Here is a 24,977-nt window from a genome sequence, read left to right as displayed (position 1 = left end):
TAGCATAATGTTTTCAAGATTCATTCGTGTTGTAGCCTGTTTCAGAAATTTATTCCTTTTTAAGGCTGAATAATATTCTATTCTATATATATATACATACACACACACACACACACACACACACACACACACACCCACAGTTTGCAAACAAACTATTCTTCTTTTGATGGACGTAGCGTTGTTTACAGCTTTTGGCTATTGTGAATAATGCTGCTGTGAAAATTGCTGTGCAAGTATCTGTTTGAGTCCCTGCTTTTAATTCTTTTGGGTATATACCTATAAGTGGAATTGCTGAATCATATGGTAATTCTATGTTTAACTTTTTGAGGAAGCACTAAACTGTTTTCACAGCATCTCCACCATTTTTACATTCCCACCAGCAATGCACCAGGGTTCTAATTTCTCCAGATTCTCACTAACTCTTGTTATTTTCTGTTATTTTGATAATAGCCATCCTAATGGATGTGAAGTGATAACTTATTGTGATTTTGATTTGCATTTCCCTAATAACTAATGATGTTGAGCGTCTTTTCCTGTGCTTATTGGCCATTTGTATATTTTCGTTAGAGAAATGTCTGTTCAAGTCCTTTGCCGATTTTTTGTTTTTTTAATTGTTGATTTGTAGTTGTTTTCTTCTGTATTCTGGATATTAAACCCTTATCAGATATATGATTTGCAAATATTTTCTCCTATAGTGTGAGTTACCTTTTTTACTTTTTTAATAGTGTCCTTTGATGCACAAAAGTTTTTAATTTTGATGAATTCCATTTTATTTTCTTTTTTTGCCTGTGCTTTTGGTGTCAAGTCCAAGAAATTATTGCCAAATCTAATGTTGTGAAGAGTTCCCCTATGTTTTCTTCTAAGAGCTTTGTAGTTTTAGCTCTTACATTTAGATATTTGATCCAGTTTGAGTTAATTTTTGCATATAGTATAAGATAGGGGTCCAATTTCATTCTTTTGCACATGGATATCCAGTTTTTCTGGCATCATATGTTGAAAACACTTCTTTCCTCAATGAATGGTCTTTGAACTCATCCAAAATCAATTATATATATGTGGCTTTATTTATTATTTTTTTTATGTTTTATTTATTTTTATTTATTTTTTTTGTGAGGAGATCAGCCCTGTGCTAACATCCGCCAGTCCTCTTCTTTTTTTGTTGAGGAAGACTGGCCCTGGGCTCACATCCGTGCCCATCTTCCTCCACTTTATATAGGACGCCACCACAGCATGGCTTGCCAAGCGGTGCGTCGGTGCGCGCCCGGGATCCGAACCGGCGAACCCCGGGCCACCGCAGCGGACTGCGCACACTTAACCACTTGTGCCACCTGGCTGGCCCCTATTATTATTTTTTATGAGGAAGACTTTTTATTGATTATCTTTTTTCTTTAGGTGAAATTTACATAACATACAGGTAACCATTTTAAAGTGTACAATTCAGTGGTATAGCATATTCACAATGTTGTGCTTCTGATTTGTCAGTTCTATTCCATAGACTGTTGGAATTTTGATAGGGACTGCATTGAATCTGTAGATCACTTTGGGTAGTATTGCCATCTTAGTGTTAAGTCTTCCAATCCATGAACATGGGATATGTTTCCATTTATTTATGTCTTCGTTAATTTCTTGCAGGAACGTCTTGTAGTTTTCAGTGTACCAGTCTTATATTTCCTTGCTTAAATTTGTTTCTAGGTATTTTATTCTTTTGGATGCTATTGTAAATGACACCATTTTCTTAATTTCCTTTCAGATTGTTCATTGCTGGTTTATAGAAATAGAACTGGTTTTTATGTGTTGATCTTGGAACGCTACAACTTTGCCAGATTTGTCTATTAGTTCTGGTAGTTTTTTTCTTTTTTGTTTTGGTTCTTTGGGATTTTCTATATTTAGGATCGTGCCATCTGCAAATAGAAGTAGTTTTGCTCTTTCCTTTCCAGTTTGGATGCCTTTTATTTCTTTTTCTTGCCTAATTACTCTGGCTAGAACTTCCAGTCCCACCCCATTTTTGCTTTATTTTGCTCAGGTTTCAAAGTCTTGTGAGAAAAGATCCAATTTGCTTTATTCAGATTGTATGCCCATCCTTTAGTCCCTTAAGCCTAGGGGATAGCAGGAGACCTTGATTGACCAGGATGTGTGTATGAGGAAGGAGTTATTCTACCAGATGAAATTGTGGTACTGTTACCAAAGAAGGGTAGATGGATGGTCAATAGCCAAAAACCAAACAACCATTGGCTCCAAGGCTCGATTTGGTCACAATCAGTTGTGGCAAATCCAGGACTAGAACCTAGGCTCCTTAATTCATAGGCCAGTATTTTTGTTCAGTGTTCTAGCAGTTCTTTGTTACATTTTAACCACAAATTTATTTTCTTAGAATGCTCAGTACAGTGTTTGAATTTTCAATGTTAAGCAGTTGCCACAATTTAATAAGGCTGCTTTAAAGTAGCATTTTCTATTGCATAGAAAAATTTATTAGATAATATTGAATTCTTTTAAGTTAAAGGCCCCTAAATTAATCTAAAAGTTTATGTTGAATATGTGTGTACGGCATTTCATGTTAAGCTTTTACTCTCCCTCCTTTCAGAATTGCTCATGGCATGCTTGCAGTATCAAAACTTCATTTTGGTACTCACGTTTCTCTAATTATTTTATTTCTTCAGATGGTTGACTTATGAAGGGATGACCACTTTCATTCAAAAGCATCTCCCAAAGCATGTTGTGTAAATTATTGGGTTAGAAAAGGATCATTCATTCCTGTATGAGTGGGAGGTGGTCTTCCAAGTTGTTATAATGATAGAATCTGGAGCAAAGCAAGACTGCTTGGGTTCATTTCCCAGCTTCAGTCCTTACTAGTTGGGCAAGGGCTATTTACTTAATCTCCTTGTGCCTCAGTTTTCCATTTGTAGTGGGTATAATAATGGAATCTACTGTATAAGATTGTTGTGAGGATTAAATTAATTAATAAATGTAAAGCACTTAGAATACTGCCTGACATATGGTAAGTGAATACTCAGTAAATGTTAGCATGTACCCCCACTGGAGAGGAATATTGGTGCCAATATTCTTGTTAAGCATCGTACAGCAGGATTTTAAGTGATTGTTTGCTTTGATAAACTTAGGATAAATTAGAATACCAGGAAGTTCCATTTCTAACTCAACAAAATACTTCTGGAGATTCTGCCATATATTAGGCTCTATATTAAGTACCGAGGTTGAAGCGATGACCAGAATACACTGCTTACTAGGACCTTGTAGTCTAGTAGGAATCACAAACAAGAAAGATATTTTAATAGAGACTGACTAGTATAATAGAGGTAAGTAGGAAATACTTATGGTGTCAAATAGAGGGGCTCTTCAAATCTTGCCAGAAGAGGGGCTATCTGAGAAGGTTTCCTGAAGAGGTACCAAGAATGAACTACTCGTAGGAATTAGCCAGGTGGGGATTCGGTGGCTGGAGATAAGATTTGGAGGTCTACAGCAAGAAATTACCCCAGGAAAGTGTACATAGCGTAGTGTTGCAAACTTAGATATCTACAACTAACAGTAAGTGAAACAGGCTGGATATTTTTAAAAAATGCTGCACTAGCAAAATGAAAATGACAACTGATGCTTGTCCTTAGGTATCTGGGAGACCATAGAGAGTAATTATCGCTTTGTGGCAATATGGGCTCAGGATTTCCAGACCTTCCAGTTTTTTGAGAGAAGCCAGAAATGAAGATTTTGATGTAGAATTCCCTAATTATTAAGTGTTGGCGAATCAGAACACTCTGGGAGGGGGGTTGGGGGAAAATACTGATTGCAAGGTCAAAACAGTGCAGTTCTGACTGCTAAAATCAGCCTTATGGCTGCCAGTTTGTAATGTCTTTGGCGTAGAGTGGTGGGGTGAGGAGGCAACCAAAGATAGATTCCTGATGATACCCCCCATCTGGCCTGGGAAAAGGAACCTATGACAGATTTAGAAAGAATGGCCAGAGAGGTAGAAAAAGTGTAGAAGAGTGTAGGGTCTCAGATGCTGAGTAAAATGGGTGTTTCAAAAAGGAGAGAATTGTTAGCAGTATCAAATGCTGCAGATAAAGGACTGAGAAGTGTCTACTGAATTTAGCAACAGGGTCACTGACCTTGGCAAGAGCGGTTTCAGTGGAGTTGTGATGTTGGGAAGCAAGATTGCAGTGGATTCAGGAGGGAATTTAAGAGGACAGAGGCAGTGTACAGCTCTTTGGAAAAGCTTGGGTATGAAGGAGAAAAGAGAACAGAAGTCATAGTGTTAACTGGGATTTATGGATCTCCCTCCCCCAGTATTATATGCAAACTTTGTGTGTGTGTACGTTTTTCTGGAGAGAAGCCTTAAAGCTTTCATCAACTCTTCAAAAGAGTTTATAACCCAAAAGAACCACTTCTGTCAGCGGACCTGTAGTTGAGTAATTTGGGCATATTTATGAGCTTGTAGGAAAGGAGCCAGTAAAGCAGGAGAGTCTAGAGGGTAGGAGTAGGGTATTGGAAGACCGTAGTTCTTCTGGTGGTGAAAGGAGATGAGATCCAGAGCATTTGGTAGAGTGACTAATTTAGATAAGAAAGAAAAAATGGGTGTAGATGCACATAAATTTATCGGTAAGTGGCAGGAAACTGAAATAGCTCTCTACTCACAGCCTTTATTTTCTCTGTTATGTAGGAGGTGAAACGAGGTCTACTAAAAATGAGTCAAGAGAGGTGGAATATGATGTTTGAGGAAGGGTGAGAAAGTTTGAAATAGCCAGGTGAAGAGTGGGAGAGAGGGAAGTCTGGGGAAGGATTTTTGGATCGCGTTGTCTACTTGTGATTGGAGACCATTACTAGTGAAATCAAACTGAAGATGGTGTAGCTTTTTTTCCCTTTTAGCAGCCTCAGGAGAGAGCAAAAAAAGCCTGAAAATCAATTGAGCTGTGATTAGAGTCTTGCCAGGCAAGTGCAGTTGGGAGGATAAGAGAGACAAAAGAGATGAAGGTGTTACTTGAGACAGAGAGGGAGTGAAGACCAGCACTGTATAGAAAGTAATGAGTTCGAGGAATTGGAGGTCTCATAGAGGTGAAAGAACAGAGGGATTATTGGAGTAAGCATAGAAGTCAGCGTATATATGTGGGATTAGGAATGGGGTTCTCACCCTAGTTTTTTGTTTTTAAATCAGAATTACCAATTGTATTTTAAAAAAACACAGATGCCCGGGTTTCATTCTGGATCAGCTGAATCAGAATCTCTAGGAAGTTGGACCAAGTCATCTTCATTTAAAAAGTTACACATGTAATTTAAAGAAATTTTAAAAAAATTTACATATAGTAAAATTCATTCTTTTTGGTGTACAATTCTGTGAGTTTTGACAAATGTATAGCGACGTTCTTAGGATAGAGTAGTAAGGAGAAACTGGTTTGGTGAGGAAGTTATATTTGTTTTTTGAACATCGTATAATTTCTTATTACACTAAAGCTGCAGCCATGGAGTTAAGATTATTATACTGAATTAACATTTTCTCCATCACTTTCTCAAGTCTAGATCAGAGATGGACATACTTTTTCTGTCAAGAGCCAGATAGTAAATACTTGAGGCTTTGTAGGCCACATATGGTCTCTGATGCATATTCTTTGTGTCTGTGTGTGTGTGTTTCCAACCATTTAAAAATACAGAAACCATTCTTTACTCTGCACTGTACAAAAACAGGCAGAGGAAGATAGTTTGATGACCCCTGGTAGACAATCAATACAACGATAAATCAAGCTCTGATTTGTAAGTGTTTGCTGATTTCTGAAGTGTAAATACTCCCACTGTGACTGATTTCAAGCTACCAATGTGATATACTGAATGCAGAGTTTGAAAGAGATGTGCAGTAGTACAAAGTATTTCTACTACATGAATACAGTAGATGAGAATGACTTGAAAGGCATAGATAGTTAGATATGATATAGTAAAGTATTAAGGAAGTGAGGAATTTTGTGTGTTTATTACCTTTATTTTTAGTATATTTTATTTAGTTGTGTATTTATATGATTTAATTTTGGATAATGACTGTATAACAATGGCTTGCAAAATTCCTGAAAATTTAACAGTCAGCTCTCGCTAGCCTGTATGTGTTGGCTTTAACATTATCATTGAACCTAAGGCTTACAGAGGTGAGAGAATTTACCAAATCTAGTTTAAGTGGCAGAGCTAGAATAAACTCTGGGTTTCTTTTAATTTAATGTTTATTTTTAACAAAGCAATACATGTTCATAGCTTAAAAAGTCAAAAGGTACTTCAAGGTTTATAGTGAAAAAAACAGCAGTTCCCTGCCCTACTCTCTCCAGCTCCAGTTTCTAATCTACAGTGGCAACACTTAACTCTTTTAGCATTTCTTCTGGTTTTTACCTCCCTATTTTTCATAATATGCTTATACTACTATTTTAAATTTTTTCACTTTTGATGTTATTTATTCCTTCTAAAGAAGATAGGGATTTAGTTTTCTTATGGCATACACACCCTTTCCCTTTACCCTTTTTCCCAATATATTTATATCTAAATTATAATTGTTTCTTAAACTATCTTTTAGTATTCACACTATTATGACCATGTAAGTAGTATTTACAGACAAGCCATTAGTATATAATTATTACATTTGCTTTCTTATATAATTTTTTCTTGGAATTAATAATTGCCTTAGTTTTTAAACATTTGCCTGATTTTTTAATGTACTTATCACAGTATTATCCCGGTATTCTTTGACAGAACTATAAAACTCATCTCAGTATGGTTAAACATCCGATAATCTGTCATTTCCGTTTTTTTTACTTCAACATACCCCTAAATTGCCGTTCATTCTCTTGCTAGAATCCCAACTATTGTTTTCAGTTGATATTCTGGTACTCCCGTCATCATTATCTTGGGGATTGGCTTTGCTCTCTCCTCTTTTTTCCTTATGCTAGATTTTGGGACCTGTTCTTTATCCCTGATGTGAAATGCACAGAGATGTGCCTTGATATGGGGCTTTTTCATTCATTGTGTGGCATACTCTGTGAGTACTTTCATTCTGGAAATGTATGTCCTTCACTTTTGAAAATTTTTTCTTGTGTATTTTAAATGTTTCTCTCAGGGCTGGCTCCCTGGCGTAGTGGTTAAGTGCGTGTGCTCCGCTGCTGGCGGCCGGGGTTCGGATCCTGGGCGCGCACCGATGCACCGCTTGTGCAGCCATGCTGTGGCGGCGTCCCATATAAAGTGTCGGAAGACAGGCACGGATGTTAGCCCAGGGCCAGTCTTGTTCAGCAAAAGAGGAGGATTGGCATGGATGTTAGCTCAGGACTGATCTTCCTCACCAAAAAAAAAAAAAAAAAAAAGTTTCTGGCTTTCTGGAACTTCTGTTAGTTCAATGTTGGATCTTCTGGGTTTATCCTCTAATTCTCTTATGTTTTTCTTTGTTTTTTAATGTTACTTTATTGTAGATCTTGTTTGTGTTTCATAGATGCAATATTTCCTTTTGTATTTCTGAGGATATTATACTTTTTGTGTGTGTCTGTGAAGCTTTCTTCTTGAATTCTTTGTTTACTCCTAAATTCCTTTTTTTTTGTTTGTTTTGGTCTTCTTTAATGTTCATGGCTTTCCTCAAATGTCTCATGGTTTGTTCTTTTCTTTTTTCAATTGTGATAAATATACATAATAAAATTTATCGTTTTAACCATTTTTAAGTATACAGTTCTGTGGCATTAGGTACATTCACATTGTTGTGCAATCATTACTATCGTCCATCTTCAGAATTTTTTAATCTTACCTAACTGAAATTTGGTACCCGTTAAACACTAACTCCCCATTCCCTCTCCCCCGAGCACCTGGCAGCCACCATTCCACTTTCTGTCTCTATGAATTTGACTACTCTAGGAACCTAATATAAGAGAAGCCATACAATATTTGTCCTTTTGTGACTGGTTTGTTTCCTCAAGGTTTTTCACGTCTTGGTGAAGACGTGTCTTCAAGGTTCATCCATGTTGTAGCATGTGTCAGAATTTCTTTCCTTTTAAAATGGTTTGTTCTTATTTAAGAATGAGTTACAAAAAAGCTGATTTGAAACTACATGTAAGTGGGCAGGACATGTTAACTGGAGGCTTTCACTGAAAGGTGATAGATGATGAATATCTTTTGCATTGGTAACCCCCAGATGTCCATATTTTTAGGTATTTTGGGGGGTATTGTCACTTTCTTCAGAGAAAAATCTCCCTAACTCCTGCCTGGAGATATAAACTTGGTGGTTCAGTGTTTAGAGAACTAAAGTGGGGAAAGGGGCTGGGACATCTACCTGTTTAGTAGACTTTTCCTTAATTCTGCTGTTTTCAATAAGGGACTTACCCCTAGTCCCAGCTTTTCTTGGTGTTCTTGTGTCCAGAGCCTCTTGAATTGTTTCTCTGCACTGATGAGTTGACAGGCAGCCTTTGTGTAGGGTAGGGGAGGGGTAGTTGCCTGGTTGCTTTGAGGGTTGAGGAGGAGAACTGGGGCTCTAACTGCTCTTTCTATAGACTTTCAGCCAGTCCTCCTGTTTTCAGCCCCATCCCTCAATCCTCCCTTCAGAGATGCATTATGCCTCCAGTTCCTGGTCTTTCCAGAGTACAGTGGTATAAATCAGATTGCTTTTTTATTGGACTTTCTGTCTTCAGGCTTAGGTTTCAGTTTTTGTACTCCACCAAGTCAGATTCATCTGGTTGCTTTTCCTGTATTAAAGTCTTGTTGTTATCATCTGCTATTGTTTCCTCTCCTGATCTCTTTGCTATTGTGTGATTTTTAAATATATTTTATTGGCAATTTGGAGTGATTTCTAGAGGGAGTGAGGATTGTATGTATTTAATCTATTGTGCTCTACTTGCCTTTTTTTTTTTTTTTTTTTTTTTTACCCCATAGAGGCTTTTTAAAGACAGACATCTGTAAGCTACTTGCTACTCAAAGTTTGGACCAGCAGCGTTGGCACCACCTGGCAGCTTGTTAGAAACGCAGAATCCAGGCCCCAACCCATACCTTGCAAACCATACTGTACATTTTACGAGATCCCTGGGTGATTTATAAGCACGTTAAAGTGTGAGAAGCACTGATCTGATTCACTTTGTCTGCTACAGTGCTTGACACATATTAATTGTCTTCTGTTGGACAATCAGAAATTTAGAAAAGACCCTGTAGTTATAAATATTGTTTTGGTATCAGAGTATAGGTAGTATTTGAAGCTATGGGAGTAGATGAGAGTATAGAGTAAAAAGAGGGCCAAGGAAATAAAAGTTTTAAGGTATGAAAGAAGGAAAAGAGGCCCTTCTAGGAAAACTGAGAGTAAGGAAGAAAAGAGGCCCAGAGTACATGAGGTGTGGGAAAATGAGGAACATTCCAAGAGAGAGGACTGCAAAGTGAGTAGTGCCCTTCAGGGAGAGCCAGATTTCAGAGAAGGCTAGGAAGTGGGAAAAAACACTTTCTGGGAAGATAATGAAGTTATAAAATAGTTTGTTTAATTAGAATGTGAGGAGAATGATCAGGGAGGAAGCTCCAGAGGACAGAATGGAATTATGAGCAATGAGAAGATGGTTTAGTGGGGAGGCAGCTCAGAGCAATATTGGGGTGAGAACACAGAAGATGACAAGTAGCTAAAATGAACTTCCACTGTTCCCCACCTCATACCCCCTGTGTGCCAGGCATTTCTTTTAATTCTCTATTGGACTTTTTTTTTTTTTTTTTGATATACATGCTGTTCCTTTAGTCTGGGATGCTAGAAATCTTGTCTTCCTTGATTCCCTCTAGATTCCGTTCCCTTATTTTGTGCTCCATGGTATACCATATTCTCTTTTTTTTAAAATTGAGATAAAATCCTATACCATAATATTCACCGTTTTAAATATACTTTAAAAATACTGTCTCTTTTACTGTGTTTAACTACAGTGTAGTAATTGTATGTGTTACTTATTTGAATTGCCCACTGGACTGTATGTCTTGTTATTATCTTTAGCATCAAGCCTAGCACCTATAGCTAACAGCTAGTATTTATTGATTGCTGTGTATCATATGCTGTCATATGCTGTTTTAAGTGTACACATATTAACTCATTTAATCTTCATAGGATGTAGGTACTAAAGCTTTAGCCCCATTTTATGGATGAAAGAAACAAAGGCCTTGAATAAGTAGGTGCTCAATCAGTATTTGTTGAATGAACAAATTTATTGAATGTGTATTGTGTACCAGGCACTGCGCTGTATGTTTGGGTTACAGAATGAAGAAAGTCGTTGGTTAGGGTTTCTGACAGAATGTTGGTTAAAACTTGACCCTGAAATAAGGGAAAGGTAGCTGGCTCCTGGTTTTGTATACTTGGAATCAAAGGGCTTGAAGGTCTCTGACTTTGCTTCTGTAAGTAGATGTGCCTCTTCTCCCCCCAGCACACACTGGAGACATACATTCAAATATTATTTTAGATTTTTTTCCTTCCATTTTTGATTTAAAGACATCCTTCACAAAGTCAAATTCCAGCATAGAATACGAGGGCTGAGATCTGCCATTCCTCCCTGGTTTTAATAAGTACCTAAATAAGTACCTAACTCTGATTCTCAATATACAAAAATAATTTAAATATTTTATTTGGAAATAATTTAAAACTTACAGAGAAGTTGCAAAAATAAGAATACAGGGGCTGGCCCAGTGGTGTAGTGGTTAAGTTCCCACACTCCGCTTTGGTGGCCCGGGGTTCGCTGGTTCAGATCCTGGGCGCAGACCTACGCAGCACTTATTAAGCCATGCTGCTGCGGCGGTGTCCCATACATAAAGTGGAGGAGGATGGGCATGGATGTTAGCCCAGAGCCAGTCTTCCTCAGCAAAAAGAGGAGGATTGGGAACAGGTGTTAGCTCAGGGCTAATCTTCACCAAAAAAAAAAAAAGAATACAAAGAACACCTATGCATCCTTTACTCAGGTTCACCTCTTGTTAACATTTTACTCCATTTGCTTTATCATTTGTGCTCTCTCTTTATATGAAATAATATTGTTTTTTCCCCAACTATTTGAGAATAAGTTATATTCATCTGCACCCTTAACCCCTAAAGACCTCAATATGTGTTTTCTAAGAATAGGAATATTCCTTTACATACCACAGTGCACTACAGTCATCAGTTTCAGTCCATTTAACTTTGATATAATACTTTAATCTATTGTTTATAGATTATGACCAAAGAAATAATTTTTTTACAGTGCTGCAGCCCCTGAATACTTTCCTTAAAAAATATCAAAGTGAATTTTTGAAAGATTTTTTTAAAAGTCGAACACAATAAATTAAAATGAAAAATTACTCATAACCCATCATTTTTGTTTTTATTGTTGTTAAAACATACATACATAAAGAAAATGCTCCCCTATGTTGCTCCCCCGTCCTTGTTATATACGCTATCAATAGTTTGTATATTCTTCCAGGTGTCTTTATGCATATATACACATATATACACATCTGTATACACACACAAACACACACATACATATATGTGTATATGTTTGTTCATATATCTACATATTAATTAAAACTGAATTTAAAATATCTTTCTGTATTGCTAATATTTAAAAACTTGTAATATAGTTTCTGAAAATGGAAAGAGAGATGCTTTTCATTGTCTACTACGTAGAAATAAAAGTGCTAGGTATTTTATGGATACTTACTTAGGAAGGTATTTGCTCAGACTCATTAAACTTATCACTGAGCGCTGCAGTGCTCACCCAGTGCAAGAACTACTTTGTCAGTGGGTTGAAAGATAATTAATGTACCCTAATTAGCTTTTCCCTCAGTATGTTCCACTTGAGCTACTTAAAATGAATGTCATTTGGAATTTTTTTATCTTCATTTATAGTATTATAATCTGCAAGCAACATATAGATACAAATCTGCTTATCTACGTGTAATTAGAAGGTTAAGGTAGATTTTTATTTACTTTTTGTCCAGTAAATTCTATAATTTACATAGGGATGGGGATCAACTACTAGAGAAAGCAAAACATTTATTTTGAAAACTCAGGTTAGTTTAGTTGAACTAAATTTGAGCATACTCATGATTTTAAGAAAAATGAATTACCTTGAAATTTATCTTTTGAATTATAATGTCTGTAAGTATAGGGACTGTGTTTATCTAGTTCATTGCTATATTCCTAGCTTTTAGAAGATAGGAGGTATTCCATAAATATTTGTCTAATATATGTATGGAGTGATGATAGATAAGAATGTAGAATAGGCCAGTATTGCGTTCATTTCAGATCTTTTGGTTCATTATGATTATGTTCTTTTAGCAACTTTATGTAGGAACTACTTTGTAATCATTTCATTCTTGTATTTCTGTTGATGAGAGAAGCAAATACAAGGAGGCTATGGGCAGCCCTCTGTAATAGACGTGAAATGGTCATTATGTTTGTTGGCAGTAGAGCTATCAGTGAACTATCATTATCCGTAAATAGCAGCTTCCCCCTGCAGCCTGGTCAACTCAATTCAGTATAGAGCTAGCTTTTCCGGAGCAGGGATATAAGACAACAGCAAGTCTCTGTGACTCCTTTTGGTGATGAGGGTGTAATCCACCTGCTGATTCAAGGAGGCAGATTAGTTCTTGTTGGGCCCTGGTGGTCATGGCACTCAGTTCAGTAAGGACTAGGTTTGAGAAACTTAGTGTTTGAACTTCAAGTTTTCCCAGGAAGGGATCAGTTGCTCGTTTTGCTGGGTTCCATTACACTTTGCTTTTGCCTTTATTATAGTATTTGCCTCATTCTGCTGAGTATTATGGTTAGGTGTTTCTATGTGTCATTCCCTCTTGATTTGTTCTTTTGAGTGCTGGGGCCATCTTGTCTTTGTACCTTTCATAGCTATAGCACAAGTTTAAACTGTTAATCCTTATAAGTGGATAACTAGAAGAATTATAAATTTTGCAAAATTATAGTTCTAACTGTAGCTACTTTTATAAGCCACATCAAATTCTTTTCAAACAGGATAGGTTTAAATAAATAGCTACTTAGAAAAAAATATGAATTATAGCAACTCTCCCCTCATCTTGTAAATTCAGAAGTCTAATATTTGTTTTTTGTTTGTTTGTTTTTGAGGAAGATTGTCCCTGAGCTAATATCTGTGCCAGTCTTCCTCTATTTTGTATATGGGATGCCGCCACAGCATAGCTTGATGAGTGGTGTGTAGGTCCGAGCCTGGGATCCAAACCTGTGAACCCTGGGCCGCTGAAGGGGAGCATGCAAATGTAACCACTACGCCACCAGGCCGGCCCCTGATAATTTGTTTTTTTTAAGTAACAGCTTTATTGAAATATAATTCACGTTCCATACAATTTACCCACTTAAAGTGTAGAATTCAATCATTTTTAGTATATTTTTGAGCTGTATAACCATCACCACAAGCAATTTTGGAACATTTTCATAACCCCAAAAAGAAACCCTGCACATATTAGCTGTCATCCCATTTTCCCCTTTAACCCCCCCTGTCCTAGGCAACCATTCTTTTACTTTCTGTCTCTATAGATTTGCCTGTTCAGGTCAGTGGATTCATGTAATATGTGGTCTTTCATGGCTGGCTTCTTTCACTTAGCCTAATGTTTTCATGGTTCATCCATGTTATAGCATATTTCATTCGTTTTTACTGCCAAATAATATTCACTTTTATGGATGTATACCATATTTTATTTATTCATTTATCTGTTGATGGACATTTGGGTTCCAATTTTTAGCTATTATAAATAATGCTGCTGTGAACATTCATATACAAGTTTTTTGTGGATGTATGTTTCATTTCTCTTGAGTATATAGCTAGGATTGAAATTGCTGGGTCATATGGTGACTCCACATTTAACCTTTTGAGGAACTGCCAGACTGTTTTCCAAGCAGTTGCATCGTTTTACTTTTCCATCAGCAGTGTATGCGAGTTCCAGTTTCTCCATACCCTTACCAACACTTGTTATTATCTGTTTTTTTGATTAAAGTCATCCTAGTAGATGTGAAGTGGTATCTCATTGTGGTTTTGATTTTCATTCCCTGATGGCTGATGATATTGAGTATCTTTTCATGTGTTTTTTGGCCATTTGTATATCTTCATTGGAGAAATATCCAGATCCTTTGCCCATTTTTAATTGGGTCGTTTGTCTTTTTATTACTTAGTTGCAAGAATTCTTTATGTATTCTAGATACAAATTTTTTTTATCAGATATATGATTTACAAAGCTTTTCTCTCTTTCTGTGAGTTGTCTTCACTTGCTTGATGGTGTCTTTTGAAGCACAAAAATTTTTAATTTTGCTGAAGTCCAGTTTATCTATTTTTTTTTAGTTGTTTGTGCTTTTGGTGTAATATCTGAGAAACCATTGCCTAATCTAAGGTCATGAACATTTAAGCCTGTTTTCTTCGAAAAGTTTCATAGTTTTCACTCTTACATTTAGGTCTTTGATCCATTTTCAGTTAATTTTTGCAATCAGTGTGAGATAGGGGTCCAACTGCATTCTTTTGCATGTGGATATCCAGTTGTTCCAGCACCATTTTTCGAAAAACCTTTTGTTTCACCATTGAATTGTCTTGAAACCCTTGTTGAAAATCATTTGACAGTAAAGAGGTTTTTTTGTTTTGTTTTGTTTTGTTTTGGTGAGGAAGATCAGCCCTGAGCTAACATCCGTACTAATCCTCCTCTTTTTGCTGAGGAAGACCGGCTCTGAGCTAACATCTATTGCCAATCCTCCTCCTTTTTATTTCCCCAAAGCCCTAGTAGATAGTTGCATGTCATAGTTGCACATCCTTCTAGTTGCTGTATGTGGGACGCTGCCTCAGCATGGCCAGACAAGCGGTGCATCGGTGCGTGCCCGGGATCTGAACCTGGGCCACCAGTAGCGGAGCGTGTGCACTCAACTACCAAGCCACAGGGCTGTCCCAAGAGTTTCTGTTTTGAAGAATATATTCACATTGTTCCCCTTTCCCCTCAATATGGTCTCTAACTTTTTTGTTAAATTAAAAACAAAATTTTTGAAACAAACTTATAGAAAAGTTGCAAGTACAGTACACATAACTTGATTTTCTTGAACCATTGAGAGTAAGTTGCCAACATGATAATCCAGGATGACCTTGTTTGTATGTATTTCTCACAAACAAGAACATTCTCCTACATAACCACAATACAACCATCAAAATCAGAAAATTAATATTGATGTATAACTACCATTTCATCTTCGGATCCCATTCAAGTTTTGTCTGTTGTCCCAATAATGTCCTTTATAACAAAAGGATCCAGTCCAGAATCATACATTGTATTTAATTGTCATGATCCTCTAGTTTTCTTCAAGTTGGTATAATTCAAGAAAGTCAGTCTTTCTTGACTTCAATGACCTTGACATTTTTGAAGATTACAGTCCAGTTATTTTGTAGAATGTCTCTCAGTTGTGGTTTGTCTGATGTTTCCTCATGATTAAAATTCAGTTTATTCATATTTGGCAGGAATATCACAGAAGTGATTTTGTATCCGTCTAAGTGCATCCTATTGGGGGCCTATGATTTCACCATTACTGATGGTGTTAACCTTGATTACTTTTGTTTGCTAGGCTTCTGTACTATTATATTAGTCTTTTTACTTTTGTGATTAATGAGCATTTTGTGGGAAGGCCCTTTGGGATTATATAAATCCTCCTCCTCGTTAATCTCTCAGTTTTTTCATTTATTTATTTATATCTGCATGGGCATATAGATTCCTATTTTGTTTAATGGCTTATATTCCCTTACTATCATTATTTATATTGATGCTCCAGTTGTTCCAGATTTGGTATTGGGAGCCCCTTCGAGCTGGTTTCTCTGTTCTTTTGTCATGTCCCCTCATTCTTTGAGCACCATTGCTTACTTTTTGGCACAGCGTGATGTTCCAGGTTCATTTGGCTCTGCCGCAGCCCTGGTCCCTTTCAGTAGAGAATGGCATTAGAAATCAAGATCTGGGTGCTAGGTGTGCGTATTGGGCTGTTGCTGATCCCAGGACCTCTCAGGGAACAGAGCTAGGGAATAGTTTATTCTCTGTATGTACAGACATTTATTTGTATCTATCTATATACTGAATTCCATGAGTTCACATCAATAGCTGCCATTCTTGTCCAAACCAGAGGGCTCATTCTGTTTTTTTACCTCTCCACATTTATAACTTCTTTTTAGACTGTGAGAAACCTGGCTTCTATTATCTTTAATAGTTTTACTTATTTGGTCCATCTCTCTGTGTGTACCCAGTCTCTTTGAGCTGTTGTTGCACTCCCCCTGCCACCTCTCATCCCCTACCCAAGTGGAAACTCTTTTCACCTTTATCTAGCTTTACCCCATTGCATTGGGATACCCACCTCTGAAGACTGTGTCCTCACTGGCTTGGTTTCCAACATTCTGTGCCACCGGGCCCCCTGTCACTGCCCTTCTTACTTCACTCAGCTTCAGCACCCCATGCACCTCTTCACCCTGCTTGAGTTCTGAGATCCTGGGCTGTGCTGCTGTCCTCCTGTATGGACTTAGTCCTCCCTCACCTGTTTTGGGCTCTGACACCAACTCTTGGCCAACATGACCAGCCCCACTTAATGGCTTTTGGACTGAATTGTTTGTGAAGGGGCTTCACATTGTCTTTTGAGAGATAATAAGTTTTTCTGGAGATCTGTTCAGAATTAAAAGTTAGTACATTATAAGAAGGAAAAAATCCCAAATAGCTTGAAAATTTCACTTTTCAGGCAGTCATTGGTAGAGTTCTAAAAGGATTCCTTCTTTGGCTAATGTTTAACATTTAACATAAGTAATATTTAATTTGTTTGTAATTATTTGAATGTTAATGTTCATTGGTTAATGAGCTGTTCCTGACTGAGGAAATTAGAAAACAAATAATAATTTACATCCACAAAATGATATTTATTTCTCTTCTAGCTCTTCCACCAAAGCCACCTAAGCCAATGACTTCAGCCATTACAAATGGAATAAAGGACAGTTCTGTTTCTCTTCAGGATGCAGAATGGTACTGGGGGGATATTTCAAGGTAACTAGAATGCTACTATAATTGAATATAGTTTAAAAAAATATTTTTTGAGAATTAGTAGTTAAAATAAAACATTTGAATGCCCCACTATTTGTCATTTAAAGATTAATTCTCATTTAAAAATGTGTGAGAACATTTCAAAAGATTCTGAGTGCTTTTTTTCCCCACAAAAAAAGTCACTAGAAAATATTTAAATTAGGGGTGTGATTATTACTTTTAATACTATATTGAGGGTAGATTTCTGAATAAATAAAACTTATACGTTTAGGATAGTTACATGTTTTAGGATAAAACATACTTATAGGCACTTAATTTTCCTTACCTTTCTGTTTCTAAGGCAATGATTTCACAATCTTTGCATGCACAAGAATCCATTGGGGTGGGGCCTAGGAATCTTCATTTAACAACCTCCCCAGGTGATTTAGATGCACTGTTCACACAGCTCATTTTGAGAAACAGAACTGTAGGACAGATTTGCTTTTTGAGTAAAATGTGGTTTTGGAAAATTTTGAACCTAGAGAAGGAAAAAATAGATATATGTTTTTTTAATTTGAATATCTTATTTTCTAGTTTTTAAAAAGCCCTATCCATTTCTGCCAAATCACGTTCAGGTTGATGCTGTATTCCTTACTATGCTTGTCCATCTCTTTGTCTTGTCTGTTCTCTTCCATTACCAAAGTGGCACTCGTTTCTTTTTTTTTTTCTCACCGTGAAGTGTCTTTAAATGTACAGTTCAGTGGCATAAAGCACATTCACATTGTTGTTCAACCATGAGCACCATCCATCTCTGGAACTATTTCCTCTTTCCAACTCGGTACCCATTAAACACTATCTCCCCTTTCCTTCTATTCTCCCGAGCGCCTGGCAACTACCATCCTACTTTCTATTTCTATGAATTTGACTATTGTAGGTGCCTCATATAAGTGGAGTCATACAATATTTGTCCTTTTGTGACTGGCTTATTTCACTTAGCATAATGTCTTCAAGGTTCATCCATGTTGTAGTGTGTGTCAGAATTTCCTTCCTTTTTAAGGCTGAATAATCCATTATATGTATATACCGCATTTTAATTTATTCATTCATCTGGACTTTTGGCTTTGATGAACATTTGGGTTGTTTCCAGCTTTTGGCTATTGTGAATAATGCAGCTGTCAGTATTGGTGTATAAATACTTGTTCAAGTCCCTGCTTTCAGCTCTTTTGGGTATATACCCAGAAGTGGAATTTCTGGGCCGTACAGTAATTCTATGTTTAATTTTATGAAGAAGACTTAATATATTTTATATTAAAATTGATAGGAAAATTTTTATTTTAGCATTGTACAATAAAAAGATCTATTATACTTAAATACCATTTAAATTTATATTTTAAGACCCCGTGGTTCTATAATTCGGGGGTCTTTTATGCCCTGCCATTTCCTTTGAGTGTTCTAGTGTTGTTCTTTAAAGTCCTAAACCAACTCTGCAGAAGGAATTTGTTATCAGTATAAATTCAAATCAGAGAATATTACATTGAAAGGTTGTGAGCGTAATGAATTTTTCCCCCTCTGATCAGACACAGCTGTCACTGTTGCTTAAATATAACCTTCTTTCTAAACTGGTTTAGGAAGGTTTTTCTGAAACTGGTTTTTCCTGAAACTCTACAAGTTTAGACCTGCCTGAGGAAGCCCTAAAGTCTTGATGGAAACACTGTCCCCTACAGACAGTTGAAATCTGGAAGAGTTTAAAAAGCATATAGTCCTTCCTTAGATTGCATAACACTGAAAATCAAATCAGTACGAACATATGTAGGGAGAGGAACTAAATAACCTCTGAAGGCCGCCATGATTCTATAACCTTAGACGTGTCTACCTCCCAACTAGCCTTAGGAATAATATGTGAAGAGAACAGTTGATGCTTGCATTTTTTTCATTTTTCCTATAATTCTGTTCTTCAGGGAGGAGGTAAATGACAAATTACGGGACATGCCAGATGGTACCTTCTTGGTCAGAGATGCCTCAACAAAAATGCAGGGAGATTACACTTTGACTTTGCGGTGAGTATTTTTCAGCATTTTGGCTAATTGTTCTAGCTTTATTTACTTCTGGGTATACAAAGATGTCTTTATTTTATTTAAAACTTTATATATACTTTTTTTCATATTTTTATTTGATTTTGATACATAATTTTTAGTTATTTGGCTAACTGTCCTTTTTCTATACATTGAATATTTAAATGTCTTATTTAAAAATGGCAACAATTTTTATTAGTTAATTAATAAATTTATTTTTGGTGAGGAAGATTAGCCCTGAGCTAACATCTGTTGCCAATCTTCCTCTTTTTTGCTTGAGGAAGATTAGCCCTGAGCTAATATCTGTGCCAGTCTTCCTCTGTTTTGTATGTGGGTCACCACCTCAGCATGGCTGGTGAGTAGTGTAGGTCTGTGTCTGGGATCCGAACTCACAAACCTGGGCTGCCAAAGTGGAGGGTGCTGAACTTAACCACTATGCCATGGGGCCGGCCCCTACAATTTTTATTTTTATGTAGCAATAAAACAAAAAAGCTAAAATCCCTAAATGTAAGGAAGTAAGAAGCATACTGTTGAACTTATGAGTGAAGTAAAAGTCATGGCCACAGCCTAAGGTTATTAATGGTATGTTCGGAATCCACCCGTCTAATAACCCTATTATTTTCTTCAATGCAGACTTCAGAGAGTAAAACTCAACATAATTTATGCTGATGAGGATATGTAGAAGATAAAGCAATTCTCAGCCTGTATCATGCCGTCCGTGTGGGCATATTAGAATCTCATAAGTGGTGGATGTATCACTTTTTATATTTACAAAGATGGGATATATATTTAAAAAGATTAGGTAAACTGTATTAGGTATTTCCACATTTAATTTTAACAATTAAAATAGCCTAATTACAATAAAGTCTTGTGATTTTATTAAAAAGGGACTGTCTAAAGAAAAAAATAATAACAGTAACAATAACATCTCCCTTGTACTATGCATTTTACATGCAATATCTTATTCCTCACAACAGCCTGATGAGATAGGTATTATTAATATTTCCATTTTATAGATGAGGCAACTGAAGCTTAACCTGGTTAAGAAACTTGCCTAAAGACGCATAGTTAGGGGCCGGCCCGGTGGTGTAGCGGTGAGGTTTGCGCACTCCGCTTCAGTGGCCCGGGGTTCCCAGGTTCAGATCCCAGGCGTGGACCTACGCACTGCTCATCAAGTCATGCTGTGGCGGTGTCCCACATGCAAAATAGAAGAAGATGGGCATAGATGTTAGCTCAGGGCCAATCTTCCTCAGCAAAAAGAAGATTGGCAACGGATGTTAGCTCAGGGCTAATCTTCCTCACCAAAAAAAAACAAGACACATAGCTAGTAAGTGGCAGAGGATGAGTTCAAATCCAGGTTTATCTGACTCTTTGCTGCCTTTCCAGCCTAGTGTCTTTAGGAAAGATAATCCCGTATTTTATGCTAGAAATTTGGAGTCACTATATTAGTTTCTGGTAAAGACATTCAGAAGTTAATACCTTAGGACTTCGGTTGTGCTGAGGAATAATCAGTGTTCTACAATGATTCATTCAACGTAATTTGTTTCCCACTCTAGTCAGGCTTCTGTCTCTGCCTCTCTACAGGGACTGCTCAACCAATGGCCACTTCTCTCTTCTTACCTGACTTGACCTCGTAGCAGCATTAGTCATAGACACTTCTTACTAGAAAGTTTATTGTCTTGGCTGTTGTGACATCACACTCTCCTGAGTTTCTTCCTAACTCTAGGCTACTCCTTTTTTCAATATCTAAAGGTTAAGTGTTCCAGGGCTCAGATTTTGGCCTCCTTCTCTTCTCTTATTCATTCTTCTGAGGCGAGCTTGTCCTGTCTCATGGCTTTAATATACAACTACATGGTGATGATTCATAAGCCTTGTCTCCAGCTCTGACCTCCAGAACTCCAGGTGCATGTATCCAGTTGCCTACTTGACTTTGCCACTTAGATAACTAGGGGACACACTAATTTTAACATGGTCAAAGCATAATTCTTGATTTCTAACCGAACTCCCGTCATCCAAACTGTTTCTCTTCTAGTCTTTCCTTTTTTCAAAAATAGAACCACCATCTCTACAGTTACTCAAGCCACAGATCTTTTTTTCCTCTTTTTCCCTCACCCTCACACCCAATCCATCATTAAATAAGTCCTGCCAGCTCTACCTCCAAATCTATATTCATAATCTCTTCACATTTCTTTACCATCCAAATCTAAGCATCTATCATCTTGCTTGATCTTTTGCAGTCACCTCCAAACAGGCCTCCCAGCATCTTACAACTGCTAATCTTCCCCACCCCTGTTGACCATTTTCTGCCCAGCAGCCAGGGTGAACATTTTAAGATATGAGTCTGATTACGCCTTTGCTTAAAACTCTTTAAGAGTTTCCCTACTGCACTTAAGGTAAAGAATTTGGATTTTATTCTAACTGACAAAACTCTGTTTAACCTGGTCTTGGTCTACTTTTTACACCTCATTTCTTGCCACTCTCTCTATCCACTACATTCAACCCTACTAGCCTTTCTGTACCTCAGACAAGTGAGGCTTATAGCCTGCCTTAAAGCCTTTGCAGTAGCTGTTTCACCTGCTGTTTGCAATAGTTGTCCTTTCTGATCTTTGCAGAGTTGGGTTCCTTTTTGTCATTCAGATCTCTGCATAAATGTCACCTCTTCAGGTCTTCCCTAACCACTCAATCCAAAGTAGCCATCCAAGGATATATATTGCCTCAATTTAATTCTCTGTGTGGGCTGCTCACTGTGTGTTTTCTTCTTCTCTCCCGCCTTGTCTGTTTTACCCCGCTTGAATTTAAGTTCTTGGAGATCGAGGATTTTGTTTAATCATTGCTGTATCCCCAGAGTCTGGATTAGTGCATGATAATAGAGAGGCATTAGATAATAGATGCCTAATAAATATTTATTAAATGAATGAATGGCCTTATTTATTTGGAAAATGGTTTTAATCCCACACTAAGGTGCCATTTTACGATGGATGGATTCCTAATTGCATCTAACTAAAAGCAATATATTTTGTGTCTTTGGAATGAGGAAAAGAGCCTGCAGAATTATGTAACTTACCTGAAGCTGCAGTGCTCTTCAGGAACAAAGGCCAGCAAGGGGACCCACTCACTGCCTCCTAGTCTCATGGGCCACCATGAGAATTCTTATGCTAGAGATCTACAGCTGGAAGTGATCTTTAATATTGCCTGGTTCAACTGGGTTTCTCCAGATGTAGGAATTTCCTGCATAGCATTTTTCAGAAAGGGCCATTGAGCTTCCATGTGATCTTTCAGTCATAGGGAGCTAGCATCTTCCTTTTGGGGCAGCCCATTGTATTGTCGGGTAGCTTTAGAGTTTAGAGGATTATCTTTGTGCTGACTACTGTGCTAGGACCAGAAATATAGACATGAATAAGACACGGTTTTGCCCTCAAGAGTTTATAATCCAAGTGTGTAATGGTGGAATAGGAGAGACACATATATACTATACCTTAATGCAGCATGCTAAGTGTTATACTAGAGTTCTCATCATGCTCCCCTTCCGCCAGGCCCTGGTAACTACTGTTCTACTTTCTGTCTCTGTGAATTTGACTATTCTAGGTACCTTGTGTAAGTAGAACCATACAATATTTATCCTTTTGTGTCTGGCTTTCCCTGTAGAATAATGTCTTTAAGTTTCATCCAAGTTGTAGCATATGTCAGAATTTCCTTTTTAAGGCTGAATAATTTTCTATTGTATGTATATACTACATTTTGTTTATCCATTGGTCAGTGGACACTGGCAAGAATGTTTTCAAGTTTTCGTGTATCTAGCACAAGGTCTGACATGTAGTAAGTACTCAGTAAATATCTGAACGAAGGAAGGAATAAATGAAAGAAAAAGAGAAGGTTTCTCAGAGGAAATGACAGTTGCACTGGGCCTTGATAGATTTTGCTAGGAAAAGTGATGGTCTTAATTCAATTTAGTAAATACTCATAGCTCAGTACTAGTTACTCTGCAGAGGATCTAACAGTGAGTTAAAACTTTTGTCTTGGGGCTGGCCTGGTGGCGTAGTGGTTAAGTTTGTGCTCTCTGCTTCAGTGGCCCGGGGTTTGCAGGTTTGGATCCCCGGCACAGACCTATGCACTGCTTATCAAGCCATGCTGTGACGGCATCCCAAATATAAAGTAGAGGAAGATGGGCACAGATGTTAGCTCAGGGCCAATCTTCCTCAGCAAAAAGAGGCAGATTGGCAACAGATGTTAGCACATGGCCAATCTCCCTCACCAAAAAAAAAAAAAAACACACACACAACTTTTGTTTCAAGGAAGACATAGTGTAGTGAGGGCAAAGTTTGAATTAAACTAAAATAATAGGAGAAGTTCAAACAATGTGCTTTGGGGGCTCAAAGGAGGGAAAGAGATATCTTGTTGAGAGGATATAGAAAGTTATTGTTCATGGAATAAATTACACTTGCAGTGTATCTTGAAGAACAGGATAGGCTTGGATATGTAGAAAGTGGGAGGGGAGGTTGCAGGATTTGGTAACAAGAGGAACAAAGATATGGAGGTTAAAAACTATAGAGCTGTATTCTGTGAGATGCAGTCGCCTTTGGCTAGAGGGTAAAGTTTGTAAAGAGGAAAAAAGTGGTAGGGGATAGAAGGTTGGAAAAGGGTTGTGTTGAAGAGCACCTTGAATTCTAAAATTTGGAGTTTGTATTTAATGTGGTAGGTAGGCAGGGGAAACCGTTGCATTTTTTCAGCAGGGAAGTTACATGATCAGACTGTAATTGAATAGAAAGAATAAAAGAGGATAGATATTAGTAAAGAGTTAGAAGGCTATTATGAATTGAGTGATAATGGTGATCCAGAATAGGATTTATTCTAGATACTGTTCTAGGAAAAGGAAATGATGAACAAGCCAGATATGGTCTCTTGTCCATGGTGTTTATATTCAGGGGTGGGGGTAGGAGTAGGAGGAGAGGGAGAGAAAATAAACATATAAAAAAGAAATGAGAGGGGCCTGCCTGGTGGCGCAGCAGTTAAGTTTGCGTGCCCCACTTCGGTGGCCCGGAATTTGCCAGTTCGAATCCTGGGCATGGACCTACACACATTCATCAGGCCATGCTGTGGTGGCATCCCATATACAAAATAGAGGAAGACTGGCACAGATGTTAGCTCAGGGCCCATCTTTCTCACCAAAAACAAACAAACAAAAGAAATGAGATAACTTCACAGTATATGAAGTGCTATGTAGTGAATGCATAGGGTTATATGATAGACAATATGAGGAAAGGGAATTGAAGACAGTTTTGAGAAGGAGGGCTTCTTTGAGGATATGACCTCTGAAAACTGCAAGATTAGAAAGAGCCAGCCAGAAAAGAATTCCAGGGAGAGGGAATGGAAAATGCAAAGACACTGATTTTGGAAAGATTTAGTGGATCAAATGACTACAAAGACCACTGTGTTGGCTTACACTGTGAACCACCAGGTAGTAGGAGATGAAGTAGAAAATGGGAAGGAGCCAGATGCAGAGAGCCTAATGAGCCATGGTAAGGAATTTGAATTTTATTTCTAAGTGCAAAAAAAGAAAAATCAATAAAGAGTTTTAAACAGGGGAGTGACATGATCGAAAGATCAAATACACTATTACCTAGGGTAGTGGCTCTAAGGAAAGGAGTTGAGGAGTCCAAGTCAGAGGCAATGTGGAGCTAAGAGCAAAAGGGATTTGATAATGGAATAGGTATGAGGTTGAGGAGGAGTTGAAGGTGACTGAGCCTGCTGGGCTTAGAATGAATATGCCACAGGAAAGAATAGAATATAAGAAAGTCAGGACCAGTTATTTTATTTATTTATTTTTTTGGTGACGAAGATTAGCCCTGAGCTAACATCTGTTGCCCGTCCTCCTCTTTTTGCTGAGGAAGATTGGCCCTGGGCTAACATCTGTGCCCATCTTGCTCTACTTTA

The 24,977-nt window shown here is 37.5% G+C and overlaps 1 protein-coding gene across 3 annotated transcripts in view; it reads left to right on the top strand.

Annotated features, from left to right (window-relative positions):
* PIK3R3 (phosphoinositide-3-kinase regulatory subunit 3) overlaps nt 1-24,977 on the top strand; it is a 117,629-nt gene that overhangs the window by 43,145 nt on the left and 49,507 nt on the right. For all 3 annotated transcript variants that reach the window (XM_058552298.1, XM_058552296.1, XM_058552295.1), the window contains 2 exons: nt 16,890-16,998; nt 18,933-19,031. In XM_058552298.1, the coding sequence (XP_058408281.1) occupies nt 16,890-16,998; nt 18,933-19,031 (208 nt within the window). The remainder of the gene's footprint in view (nt 1-16,889; nt 16,999-18,932; nt 19,032-24,977) is intronic.

The sequence above is a fragment of the Diceros bicornis genome, chromosome 13 (genome assembly GCF_020826845.1).
Source record: "Diceros bicornis minor isolate mBicDic1 chromosome 13, mDicBic1.mat.cur, whole genome shotgun sequence".
Taxonomy (NCBI): Eukaryota; Metazoa; Chordata; class Mammalia; order Perissodactyla; family Rhinocerotidae; genus Diceros; species Diceros bicornis.
The sequence above is the reverse complement of the archived record's forward strand: the minus strand, read 5'-3'. Positions and strand labels throughout refer to the sequence as shown.